We start from the raw sequence: 13,233 nt of genomic DNA, 5'->3' as shown, positions 1-13,233 counted from the left end.
TGCTTTCTTAAATTTTTAATTAGATGTTTTCTCATTTTAAAAATTGTTGTATTTTCAGTAATTTTATGTCAACTTCTGAAATATTTTTTGCATTTTATAGTGAATGCACTATAATAACCATTGCTTCTATTTTAAATCATAAAGTGAGCCATTATTGGACTAAAAACCAAAAGTCTGTAAATTCTATATTTTCATTTTAATAACTGCTTTCTTTGGAAAAAGGTACTATAGTCTGCTTTCTTTGGAACAAGAAACTATAATTAGAGCCCCTGTTAAATTGAGGGTACTCATAGGTAATTTCATGAACTACAGAAAAGTATGAATTTAGTTTACTTTTTTTGTGACCTGTAGCTTCTATGAATCACAGATTAATAACTCGGCTTTGGTTGCTAATTATTTCCCATGATTTAACTTGAGAATACTTATCCCTACTCAGAATTTGTGCAGCTAAAGAGTACTTGAAAATAAAAATAGACATTTTTATCCATAACTATTATACTGGTATAAGTACTTGGTTTTCCTCTTTGGTATAGTATAATGAAACACTAGAGTTTCTATAATAAAATAGTGGAGTCCAGGCCACGGAATCAGACTGCCTGAGTTTGAATACATGCCCCACCATCTACTGACTTCGTGGCCGTTATTATCTCTGTTTTCTCATCTGTGAAATGGGCATAATAATGGTACCTACTTCATAAGAGTGCTGTAAGGGTTGGATGGGATAACATTTGTAGAGTACTTAGACCAGGCCCTGGAACAGTACGTTCTAGTTGCTATCAATATTATGGGTTATAATTGTTTTCTTTATAGTTCCTACTAGAGGAATAAGGTAGAATTCATTCCAGAATATAAAGTTATACAGCTGTTCAAGACACTTGTATGTTCTGTGGTTAGTTTAAATAATGCATGAGTAAATCATGCAGGCTTTTGTCGAAGTGGCCAATTTATGACCTTTGCTTTGCATGAATTGGTGGAATAACTTCCCACTATTCACTTTACCTCTGAGGGAACGAGTATGGGAGCAGTATCATCATATAAGGACGAATGACCTTGCACGTGAAGCCACAAGAATTTTAAAACTCCTGTTTCTGATTGTACTTTCACATGCTTGTAGGAACCATAATTTCTACAAGGAACAAAAAAATAGTAATGTTATTTTCACCAGTTATAAGGTAGATACGTTTCAGCATAAATTACGTAAACCATTTCAGGCTATAAAATAAACGAGCCCATTTACCCAAAAATGGATTGCTAAATTTTTTATTGTCATGGCCACGGGGAAACAGGCACTCAGGCGTTGCTGGTAGCAGTACAAAATGGTGCACCCCACAAGGAATCCGGGGAATTAGGTTACATTTAACAAAAATACATACATAAGGAGATTCATGCTCGATCCAGCTATCTTATATATAGCAATTTACCCCGAAGACGCACATACACAAGATTATTGTTTCCGCATTATCTACAACAGTAAAGTAATAGAAACAAATAAATGCTTATTCATAGGAAATTGGCTAAATTATGCTGTATCTATTCAGTTGAGTACTGTGCAATTATAAAAAGGAATGACAAATATCATTATGATGATAAGCAGTGCTTTCCAGGATGTCTCGCTAAGTTAAAAAAAGCAAGGTGGAAAAGAATATAGACAGCATACTACCTATTATATGCATTTATACATATGTATGTTTACCTACACACACATATATATTTATCTATCTTCTTTTTGCATAAAGAAACACAGGAAGAATAAATGAGAAAATGAAGTTGGTTACTTACTAGATCATGGGCACAAAAAGATGGAAGGAGTAGGGAAGAGGATGAGATTTTTGGAGAATACCTTTTAGATTATTAGTTTTTTTTACTTTAACTTTTTTATCATGTTGAGATTTTATACATTCAAAAAATAAAAGGACAATACCAATAGAAGTAAGCAGAACTAGCGCCCAGACTGTGTTTTCTAAGCGCTATTCCCTATTAAAAGGAATGTGGTGCTTCTGAGAAATGTTGTTTCTAGGTCTGGAACAAAGAAAGAAGAAGGTTATTTTGGAGTACACACATGCACAAGATTATTATTTCTGCACTGTTTATAATAGTAAAATAATAAGTAACAGAAAGTAAGATAGTGATCAAAACCCGATGGAGAAATATCAAGAGAACACAGGAGGCAGCTTGAAGTGGTGCCCACTGACCAAATATGGACTGCGTGAGCCTTGAATGAGCATAATGATGGGTTACCTTGAATAGAAAACAAAAATCTATGAGCCCACAATGATAGTCCAAAAATTATTTTTAACCGATTATAATTTCCCTTCTTTCTGGAGAAGGAAAAGCTCTTCTTTAGAGAAGAACGTCTTCTAAAAAATGTAGAAATAATACTGAATTAGAAAAGCCACCATTATCAGCATATTCTGTATCTATTGAGTGAGTAAAACATCATAGAACAGGATATTCACACAGTTTCAAAACATCATGTCACCGAGTACTTACTATTTAAAAAGGGAAAAGATACTTTTACGTTAAAGCCATCTGGTGAACCACCACTCATAACCAAGATATTAAATATATCATCAATGTGGGACAAACTGACATCATGTGCCTCCTGCTATGAATGAAGCACTGAAGACCCAGCATAAACTATATAGTGTCCTGTCAGAAATGTTTAACCTAAATCTAATGATGAGAGTCCTACAAATCCAAAAAAAGGACATTCTGCAGCATAATTGGCCTGACCTCTTCAAAAATGTTAATTTCATAGAAGAGATAAAACAAGGAAACTCTTCAGATTAAAGGAAACTAGACTAAAGAATATATTATGTATGTTAACCAACATAATAACATAATAGCTGTAGCATGTGACCCTTGACCTTGGATTGGAAAAATTCAATTTGGGAAATTTGAATATACACTGTATATTAGAGTAAAAGGTGTTTCATCAATGTTAGTTTTCCTGAACATGAATTTGTAATGTGTTTACGTCGGAGACAGTTCTTATATTTAGGAAATATACATGCTGAAATACTTAGGGATGAAATATTTGCAGACTACGCTCAAATGGTGCAGTCAAAAAGAATGTTTTTGGTGTATGTGTTTATGAATAGATAAAAAGAGAGAAAGCAATCATGTCCTATTTGAATAGTTCGTGAATTTAGGTGAAGGTTAGATGAGTGTTCACTCATTTTGGCAACTTTGCGGTAGATTTGAAATTCCTTTAAAAATTGCAAAAAAGTGGGAGTTCCCTGGCGGTCCAGTGGTTAGGCCTCCACGCTTCCACTGCCTAGGGCCCAGGTTTGATCCCTTGTCAGGGAACTAAGATCCTGCAAGCTGCGTGGCACGGTCAAAAAAAAAAAAAAAAAGTATAAAGAGGAAAAATTGCAAAAAAGTAAATGATCACCTCGCCCCTGTGTTTCTTTTTTCTACTTTTATTCTTTTCCTTATTTCCCTCTTAGGTTCACCACCTGCTCTGTGCAGAGGACATAAACGCATAATAGAAAGTTTTTCCGGTTTCATGTGTAATGCCTAATCAGCATCTTTAATTCCTAACTTTGCATTGATTTTGTCCATTCTTTCAGTGGATTCCTTTAATAGCGGTGAAATTCGGTAAGCTCATTTCAGTCAAAATTCTATTCAATTCAGCAGACATTTACCAGGAACCCACTATGTCCCAAACTCTCTATGCTGAGTGAGCAGTTGGGAACTTTTAAAATTGTCTTTGCAAATACAAGCTAAGGATTTTTTTTTAGTGGCTTCCCAAAGAAGTGTGAAATAGTCATAAATTCTCGTGAATACCAAACTGGCAGATAGACTTCTTCAGTAAGTAAAAAATAAGGACCCCTTAACAATATTTCATGTGTCCAGGCTTCCCCTGCTTGTTCTGATTCCATGTGCTTACACTTGCATATTTGAATATGCTGGGGAAGGGAATTTAAATATTTTTCAAATACTTTTCAGTGAAGAAACACTTCTCAATAGTATTTATTGTGTTTTGTGTATGTGGATAGTGACCCAGCCTATCCAAACCATAATTTTTTTTTTTTTTTTTTTTTTTTTTAATTTATGGCTGTGTTGGGTCTTCGTTTCTGTGCGAGGGCTTTCTCCAGTTGCGGCAAGCGGGGGCCACTCTTCATCGCGGTGCGCGGGCCTCTCACTGTCGCGGCCTCTCTTGTTGCGGAGCACAGGCTCCAGACGCGCAGGCTCAGTAATCGTGGCTCACGGAACCAGTCGCTCCGCGGCATGTGGGATCCTCCCAGACCAGGGCTCGAACCCGTGTCCCCTGCATTGGCAGGCAGATTCTCAACCACTGCGCCACCAGGGAAGCCCCCAAACCATAATTTTAAAGTCATTTTAAAAAATATTTTTTAATTTTTGCCATGTTAGGTTTTAGAATGAGTTTATAGTGCGGTAGAGCTCTGTGATTCTCTAAAATTATTTTTCAATTGTATTTTGATTCTTGACATCTTGAATAACTTATTTGATGCCATGTCCTTGCCCAGATATTTGATTCCCAATTATACTATTGCTCTCTGCAGACAACCGTAACTTACTGTGTAATCATCCTTTTTTTGGAAAATGTTCTGGAACACACTAAAATGAAAAGAGGGAATTATTTCTATGATCCCTGGGGAAATGCCCATAGGACACTTCCATATTGATATCTTACTATTTTTCTGATAGACTCTCCAAAATTAACTGATCATTCAGATCCACAATATAATTCTCTTTCCCTTATTTTTGTTCCATGAGCACAATATAAATGTTAATTCTTTTGGTTATTCATGCTCTTCATTTTAATGATCATTCCTTTTATTTAGTCCAATTCCTGTTCTTTTAAGATACCTCTCAAATGTATGCTTTACTCTTTAGCTTGCTTTTCGTTACCCAAGTTCAGGCTTTTTCATATTTTACCTTTCCTTTTACTTTTCGGAACATTTGGATATATGTCCAGGGGAAGGTAGTTCTGGGCAAGTGCCATTAATAAAGGCACCAGGATTTGAGTGTAGACCAACGCCTGAAAGCTGGCGAGGTTGTTTACTCAGAAGCCATGGGCATTTGTGGAGGAGTGAAGTTGGAGAGGAGGGCTTCCTGGTCTAGCCAAGGAGTTAGAACTCCATCCTGAGAGGTTTTTAGCTAAGGAGTGACTTCTTCAAAACTGCAAGCCTTTAGAAGCCTTTTATTTTCCTTTTTATACTCAGCACCTAGCACAATTTCTAGTTCATAGAAGGAGTTCAGTAAATGCTTGTTGGCTAAATGACTCAAAGATCCAGCAGATTTTCATTTTCGAAAGTTTTTTTTGGCAACAACATGGAGCATTAATTGAAAAAGGTTGTGGCACTGGAAGCAACAGACCTTGTGCATACGCTCATCAGATGAAACACTGTGACAATGAGCCAAAGCAGTGCCTTTCTGCAGTTGAGAGGAGGGGGAAAATTTAACAATATTCAGAGAAAGTAGAACTTATTGACCAGATACTTGTCAAAATTGAAGACATCTAATGTATCATTAGGAATAGGTTTGTCAAGATTAAAATATAGAATGTATTACTGTAATGAGATTAACTTCTGTCACTGATTTAATGTATTTTTCAGGGATTTCTACAAAGTTTTAATTTGAAGATTGTGTTGTTCTCATTTTATAAACATTCTTTTATTATTTTTTAATACTAAGAATTACTAATTTATTCCTAGGGAATATATTTTAAGAAAATTAAGCCTAAATTTTTATTTACTCTAGGATATACCAGAAGATATTCTTAAGAATTTAGTGGAAGAGCTTCCTCAACCACGAAAAGTGCCCAGACGTCTAGATGAGTACACACAAGAAGAAATAGAGGCTTTCCCAAGAGTTTGGTCTCCGTAAGTCTTTCTTTTCCTTCCTATTTTTGTCTTTTAACCTGAGTTTAATATCTCCTGTTTTCTTATCCAAATGATAAGATCCTTGAGGGTAGGCAGAATGAACTTCTTTTCACTCTCGTGGACACTCTTTGCAGCTTCTACCTACAAATAAACTCTAGATGTAGATGGTAGAACCAAAAGTCTCAGAGTCTTAAGACCTTGCTAGGTAAGTGCAAGGATGTTCATAGATGCCTGTAAATTATCAGATGTTTTGTTTGGGGTGACATAACTTGGATGGATTGTAGTCTCTTGGGATAATAAATGAATTGTTCTTACCTAAAACAAAGTGATTCTCTGTTTTTTCAGATTGCTTCACTAAGCCAAAAATATGATCTAATGAAAGTCATTAATTCTGGATACTTACAGTCAATCCAAATAGAAAAACAAAATAAAAAAACACTTTTGCTCTCCTCTATTACAATTTCCTCTACCTATGAGCCAGAAAGCTGCTTAGATTTGACAGACTGTCCTACCTAATTGTTTCCAGGCTGTTTTGCCTGGCCTACCAGGCTCTTTGTAACCTCATCAGCTTAAATTCTTCTCACTCCACTGTGCTGGTCTAGCATAGCAGACTGTGTAAGCTTGGCACCCTTTTTATGCAATTTAACTTTTCCATGACTTTGTTCTGCTGTTACCTCTGCCTAAAACAACACGTCCCTCACCTCCTCCTCTGGGATAACTCTTACTCATTCTTTAGGCCTTAGTTCAGATGTCAGTCTCCTTTAAGAAGCCTCACCTAAACATCAAGAGCAGACCAAGGGCTCAACCATCTTCTGCTGTAGCACCTGCCGTGCAGCTCTGTCATTACCACATTTACCTCCTCAAAAGCAAGGGCTGCATTTTGTTCATTGTTACATCCCCAGTGCATAGAACCGTACCTCACCTGATAGGGCCTCAGAAATGTTTACAGAATTTACACAGTAGGTTTAGAGAGAGCCACGCATCCTCGTTGCTTGATCTACAAAAGACAGCTAATCTTCCCACAGGATACTTACCCATTGTACTCTGAAAATCCATATCTCTTGATGGGCTGTTTGGCCAGATAGGTTTGTGAAAACCTAAGTTTTCCCAGGATTACCAGTATGTCCAGGAATCTAATCCTTGACTCTCATTGCGTGTCTATATAACTTCACTCTCTGCACACAGAGGTCTTTAGGGTATTCTGTTTAAATCTTTTTGACTTTGCTGACTTGTATCAAGGTTCACCTTTAATTAAATCTGCATATAATGAGCAAAATAATATTATTAGTGATCATTTACACTTTCCAGTTGCCCCGCACTGTGCTAGGTGGCTTGCATACATTGTATCTAATTCTCTTACCAATAAGATAAAATACATTATTCCTGTTTTTAAGACTAAGCCAAAGGTTGGCTGGTTTGTAGTACAGCCTGAATTTGAAACTAATTGTAGCTGATTCCAAAACCTGTGTTCTTTCCACAAAAGTAAACTGCTTCATTAATTTATTTATTTATTCAACAAATATGTATTATGTGCAAGACACTCTTATGTGCAAGACACTATAATAAGCACTAGGACACACATTTGAAAAATTACCATTAAAACAATTATTTAATTCCGTTTTACAAACTTTCATGGAGTTTATACTACATGCTACACCTTTTGACAGATGCCAAGGAAATGCAGATGATGAAGCATTTAAATGAAACTTCCTCCAAAAGTCCTTCCTATAATTCTTGAGCTGGGTTAGGCCCCCTTTATAGGGTCTCACTGTACATGTTCCTTTTCTTTTACTGTATTTATTCTAATGTAATTAAATATATGCATGATTACCTGTTTAACGTCATTCCCTTACGAGACTCCATGAGGGACGTGTATGTTGTCTTGCTTAGCACTGAGCACAGAGTGACTGGCTCATTAAGTAGGCACTCAGCAAATATTTATTGAATGAATAAATGAAGAAATAGAGTATCCTTTTAATCAGCTTTTATAAATGAGGTTGGAAGTAATCCTTAGAACATATGAAGGTAGTAAAATGCTCCAATTTAATACTAATTCTTCATGTCAGAATCAGTGAAATTGACCAACGTAAAAAACCCTTTGTTTTTGTTCCTGTTCACTGTATCATCTGAATTATCCGGCTGCTTTTCAGTTGATATCAAACAAGTGATTAACAAACTCTATGTGAAAAATGGAAAAAATTGGCTTTATGATGTCTGATATTTTTATCAGCTAGTTATTAGGATACATTCTCATGTTAAGTATTTCTCTCTAAAATAAGGAAGTGCGTTTTCTATTATTCCCTTATGTTCTGGTTTTGATCGCTTGACACTGACATACTTGTGGACGAGAAACTATACATTATGTGACCTGATTTGATTCTAACAACTGAATTAAGTGTGGAGTGCTCTTCTCTTTTCCTTGGCTACTTTTTAGATACCTGTTTAATAGTTTGCCTTCTTGTCAAAACCTAAGATTCTGTTTTTAATTCTTTTCATTTAAATTCATTTTTTCCCTCCAGATCATGTAGTGGTTTATTTAGATAAATCAGTAAATAAAAGGTTTTAAAGTTTGTTCCACATGCTATGATAGTTACAATTATTCCCTCCTTTGGCATCTGAGAAATGAAGCTTCTGAACTACTTTGATGATGTTTAAACTTTAGGAAAAATAATTTTAATTTAACTTGTTCTTAGAGATTTACATGGTCATTTAGTCAAGACATATCCAATGTACCTTTTCCTACTTAAACTACATAGAACTTACGTTTATCCTTAAAACTCAGTCCATATAAACATAGAACATTTTTCTAGGAAGATGTTAACATTTTTAAAAGAGACGTGGAATTTGCCACAAATTGAAATTAATCCCTAACTTATAGAAATCATTTATTAGCTTAAATTTACCACCCGGGAACCTTTTCTTTACTAAAAATTTACAATAATATAGACTGCACATAAAATAGACAACATTTACTTGAAACATAATACTCTTTGGAAAGTAAACTCAGGCATTCAGTTGAAAAATATTTTAATTTGGGGGGTTTTAAAAACTACTAAATGTTCATTGTAGAAAATAAGAATAAGATATATACATAAGTAAATAATTTCACCATACTTAACATTTTGGTGTGCTAACTTCCTATTTCTTTGTGTTAGTTTTTATGTTGTGTGTTTATGTTTGTGTGTTTTACAAATTTGGGAAATTATGATTTTTCTCTAAATATGGTCTCACTGCACATTTTCCCAGTTTACAAGATTTTTTTTCCCCACAAGCATGATCTTCAGTGGCTGCAGGATATGACATCAGTTTTATTCTGTAAATCTAAGTATGTCATATCTGATTTTCTTATAGAAACTCTGTCGTAATTGAACTATTATCCCTAACCAAAATGGATGTGGTACTTTTTTTTTTTTTTTAAACTGGAAATACTACCAAAGGTGCTATTTAGTTAGTTATGTGACCAAACACATATTATTCATGTGGAGTTATATATCATGAATATTCTAAAGTGTATTCTAAATCAGTTAATCCAGGCAGTATAATAATGAAATAACCATTCACAACAAATTATATTTAATGTTATCATAGTCAGAGTACTGATCAAACTGTTCATTTTACTAAGGGATTACTGGTTCATTTAAAACAAATTAGAAGGTGACTGAATGCCTTCATTATATTAATGGAATTAAAAAGGGCTTTTCTATAATTATTTTTAAGGAGACTTTTAGTGAAACTTTTAGAGCCACATGATGCATTATTGAGTTACTGTTTTGAAATGGATTTTCCTGCCCCTTCTTTTCATTCCAGATTTCCCTCTGGCAGGAATATACATTAGACACAGGCTTTCCTTTGTGCTTTATTAAAGTTGTGATCCTTCCTCACTAGTAGCCACACAATATCTGTTAACTTATGTTAACTTATATCTGTTAATATTATGTGTTAATAAAGTTCAAGTGTAAAATAGTATATACGTTAGAAGTACAATTAAAATATTTGATACACCATGCAGTGCAATCCCTTGAAAGTGAGATTCCTCATGACTGATAGATTTGCTTTTATGAGAAAAAAATTTTTTTTCTCCTTTTGGAGAAGGAACCTACTTAAAATATACTTTTTGTTCCACTCCAAATAGCTAAGCCAAGAATATAACCTTCCTTTGGAATGTAGTAATTGGAAATTATTCAGGATAGATCTGATGGTGAACCTGCAGAGACTTGACTGAAACAGATGTACCTGGATTGCACCATAAATAAATACACACAAAAATAGCTTGCTTTGGTTTTTGTTTCCCTAGCAATAAAACCTAACATATGTTTATAGTATAAAAATGTATATTTTTTAATTGCAACTATTACTAGCTTTTGGTTCAGTGTAAGCTCTTTACCATTTCTGTTAGAGATAAAAAGCTTCTAAGCAACAGTAACAATTGTCAAACTAAGCTTTGAACCCAGTAGGTGATTAACAAAATTATTTTAATCTTAGTTAACAGCTACCATTGTTGGGATTTCATTTAAGTTATTTTCAATCACTTAAAAAGTTGTATTCCCTCAGGGCTAACTTCAGCATACTCTAGATTTTGTTATGCTAGTTGTTCATTTATTTTTAAAACAATGGTAGACCAGAAGGAAAGAAACTTGATATTTATGAGGAAACTATAAATATTGTTTTATAACTAAAAGCCACTTTCTCATATGAGAAGTATTGCCTATATACCTCACTTCTTAAATTAGTGTGTATACTTGGTGTATTAGTAGTCTTTACATCTCATGGATATGTAAATTGTGTCAGAATATGTTATAAAGTTTTATCTCGTGTTTCTTGATGGTACAGAGTAAATGTGCATTTGCCATGGGCAAGTGGTGATTGTAGGGTACACACTTAGAATTTGTTTCTCAAAGATAAAACAATAGCACTATCTCTTTTTCACAGTTCAGTTGCCTGAGATTGTAGCTTTCAAATGGTCAACTTATTTTAATTCTGTCAATAATTATTTCCATGGTCATTGCAGTTTTGCCGACACATTACAAAACCACAGTAACCATGGAAATTATAATGCTGTCACTGTAATGGAAATTTTTCATTATGTAGGGTGAAAATAAAACAGTTCATTTGAAACTTTTAATGTTCATTTCTACAAAACTCTGTAGGAGAGCTTTTCTTAGGAAAAACTAGGTATGTAGAAAATTTCAACGTGAGTTGCTTCACATTGTCCACAGAGTGATGAAACAAAATCAAAAAAGAAATATGTTTTTTACTCCTCGCTCATTAAATCAGTAATGCTTTATTTTAAGCATAACCCTCACCTTTGTAGAGAAACTAAGTGGAAAGTTTCAGCATCAGCAAACGCTTGAAAACAGATGTTTATGATGAAAACTTATGTTCCTGGTCTAACTCTCTTTACAGAGTGTGCTGTTAGAAGTGTGCCTGCAAAAGAGAGAGGCTATGAGGATGAAAGTGAGGCGGCCTGAGGACAACCGTGATTGGCCCTGGAATTGTCTTTGCTGAAAGTAGGATTAGATTTAGGGAGTTTAATAGGTAATCCATGCAGCTCTGTAAAAGAAAACGGGTGCCAGGAACGATAGCACTGCAGAAGGGACTTGGTGAGCATCCTGTGCAGTCTGTAGCTCTGGAAGACAGCAAGGATCTCAGCTTTCTGCTTGCCCTTCGATATAAAAGCCACTCATCCCGAAAATGTACAGATTTGCGGTTTTAGTTAAATGAATGCCCAGAGAAAAATAATTTTACCTATGGCTTTATAAAATGTGCTTCAGATCAGAGACTTAGTTAAAGATGGTGGAGAAGGATTTTTACCTTTTCAAAACCCATAAAGATCTGGGACCTGGACATCTTCAAGATTTTCCATAACTGTGTGCCAGTCTAGTCATGTGGCATTTTTGTACAAGATTTAACTTAATTTGCTACTCTTCACGGTCAGAAGTTATTAGCTGGACTTGGGGAGAAAGCTTACGTTCCAGCTTTTCCATCATTTCAACGAGCACAGCATTGGCTTAAACCATAGACCTCAGTATTTCCAGTCCTGAGTTTTGCTCATATTAAGCCTTCTAAACTATACTGTTCTTTTGGATATGAACACATTAGGACTGGTTGTTAAAATAAAAAGCAGTCTTTATATAAACAACCAAAATCAAATCATTTACATTTCCTAGCCAATAGAGCTTATGACTTAAAAGTGGTAATTGAATGGAACAATAATTCCTATTAATTTTAATTGGAAAAAATTTTTGATTTTTAAAAAATTTTACCAATCTTATGAGTTTATTTTCTTTATTTTTTATTTTTTAAATTAATTAATTTATTTATTTATTTTTGGCTGTGTTGGGTCTTCATTTCTGTGCGAGGGCTTTCTCTAGTTGTGGCAAGCGGGGGCCACTCTTCATCGCGGTGCGCGGGCCTCTCACTATCGCGGCCTCTCTCGTTGCGGAGCACAGGCTCCAGATGCGCAGGCTCAGTAGTTGTGGCTCACGGGCCTAGTTGCTCTGCGGCATGTGGGATCTTCCCAGAGCAGGGCTCGAACCCGTGTCCCCTGCATTAGCAGGCAGATTCTCAACCACTGCGCCACCAGGGAAGCCCTGAGTTTATTTTTTAATTTTTATTTTATACTGGAGTATAGTTGATGTACAATGTTGTGTTAGTTTCAGGTGTACAGCAAAGTGATTCGGTTATACATATACATGTATCTATTCTTTTTCAGATTCTTTTCCCATATTGGTTATTACAGAGTACTAATAGAGTTCCCTATGCTATATATATACAGTAGGTCCTTGTTGATTATCTGTTTTATATATAGTAATGTGTCTATGTTAATCCTGACCTCCTCATTTATCCCTCCCCCCACCACCTTTACCCTTTGGTAACCATTAGTTTGTTTTCTGTGTCTGTGAGTCTATTTCTGTTTTGTAAATAAGTTCATTTGTATCATTATTTTAGATTCCACATATAAGTGATATTGTATGATATTTGTCTTCCTCTGTCTGCTTTACTTCACTTAGTATGATAATCTCTAGATCCATCCATGTTGCTGCCAATGGCATTCTTTCTTTCTTTTTTATGGCTGAGTAATATTCCATTGTACCTAGAAGTGAGGTTAGTTTTAAAAAATCACTGTTGAACTTTTTCTGATCAGGCTAGTGGTACAGTGTCTGGGGAAATGAGTGTAGCAGCACCATTGCTCTGTCTATTACCTGTACAGCTAACATCTTTAGTTCAAGGAGTATGTGATGTGACCAGATTTCCTGGAATGGTTTATTCTAAATAATTCCATTCTTACAGTGGAAGTGACTTAAAACTCAGTCAGACTGACCTTTTGTATTTCTTTCTTTTTTTTTTTAAATATACAATACAGCGTTGTTAACTATAGTCG

The 13,233-nt window shown here is 35.0% G+C and overlaps 1 protein-coding gene across 2 annotated transcripts in view; it reads left to right on the top strand.

The window, feature by feature from the left end:
* Positions 1-13,233, top strand: part of MRPL13 (mitochondrial ribosomal protein L13) — a 44,273-nt gene that overhangs the window by 26,049 nt on the left and 4,991 nt on the right. For both annotated transcript variants that reach the window (XM_068525666.1, XM_068525665.1), the window contains one exon: positions 5,731-5,852. In XM_068525666.1, coding sequence (XP_068381767.1) covers positions 5,731-5,852 — 122 coding nt within the window. The remainder of the gene's footprint in view (positions 1-5,730; positions 5,853-13,233) is intronic.

This window comes from Eschrichtius robustus, chromosome 17 (genome assembly GCF_028021215.1).
Source record: "Eschrichtius robustus isolate mEscRob2 chromosome 17, mEscRob2.pri, whole genome shotgun sequence".
NCBI classification, from domain to species: Eukaryota; Metazoa; Chordata; class Mammalia; order Artiodactyla; family Eschrichtiidae; genus Eschrichtius; species Eschrichtius robustus.
Note: the sequence above shows the minus strand (reverse complement) of the source record. Positions and strands in the feature narration are given on the sequence as shown.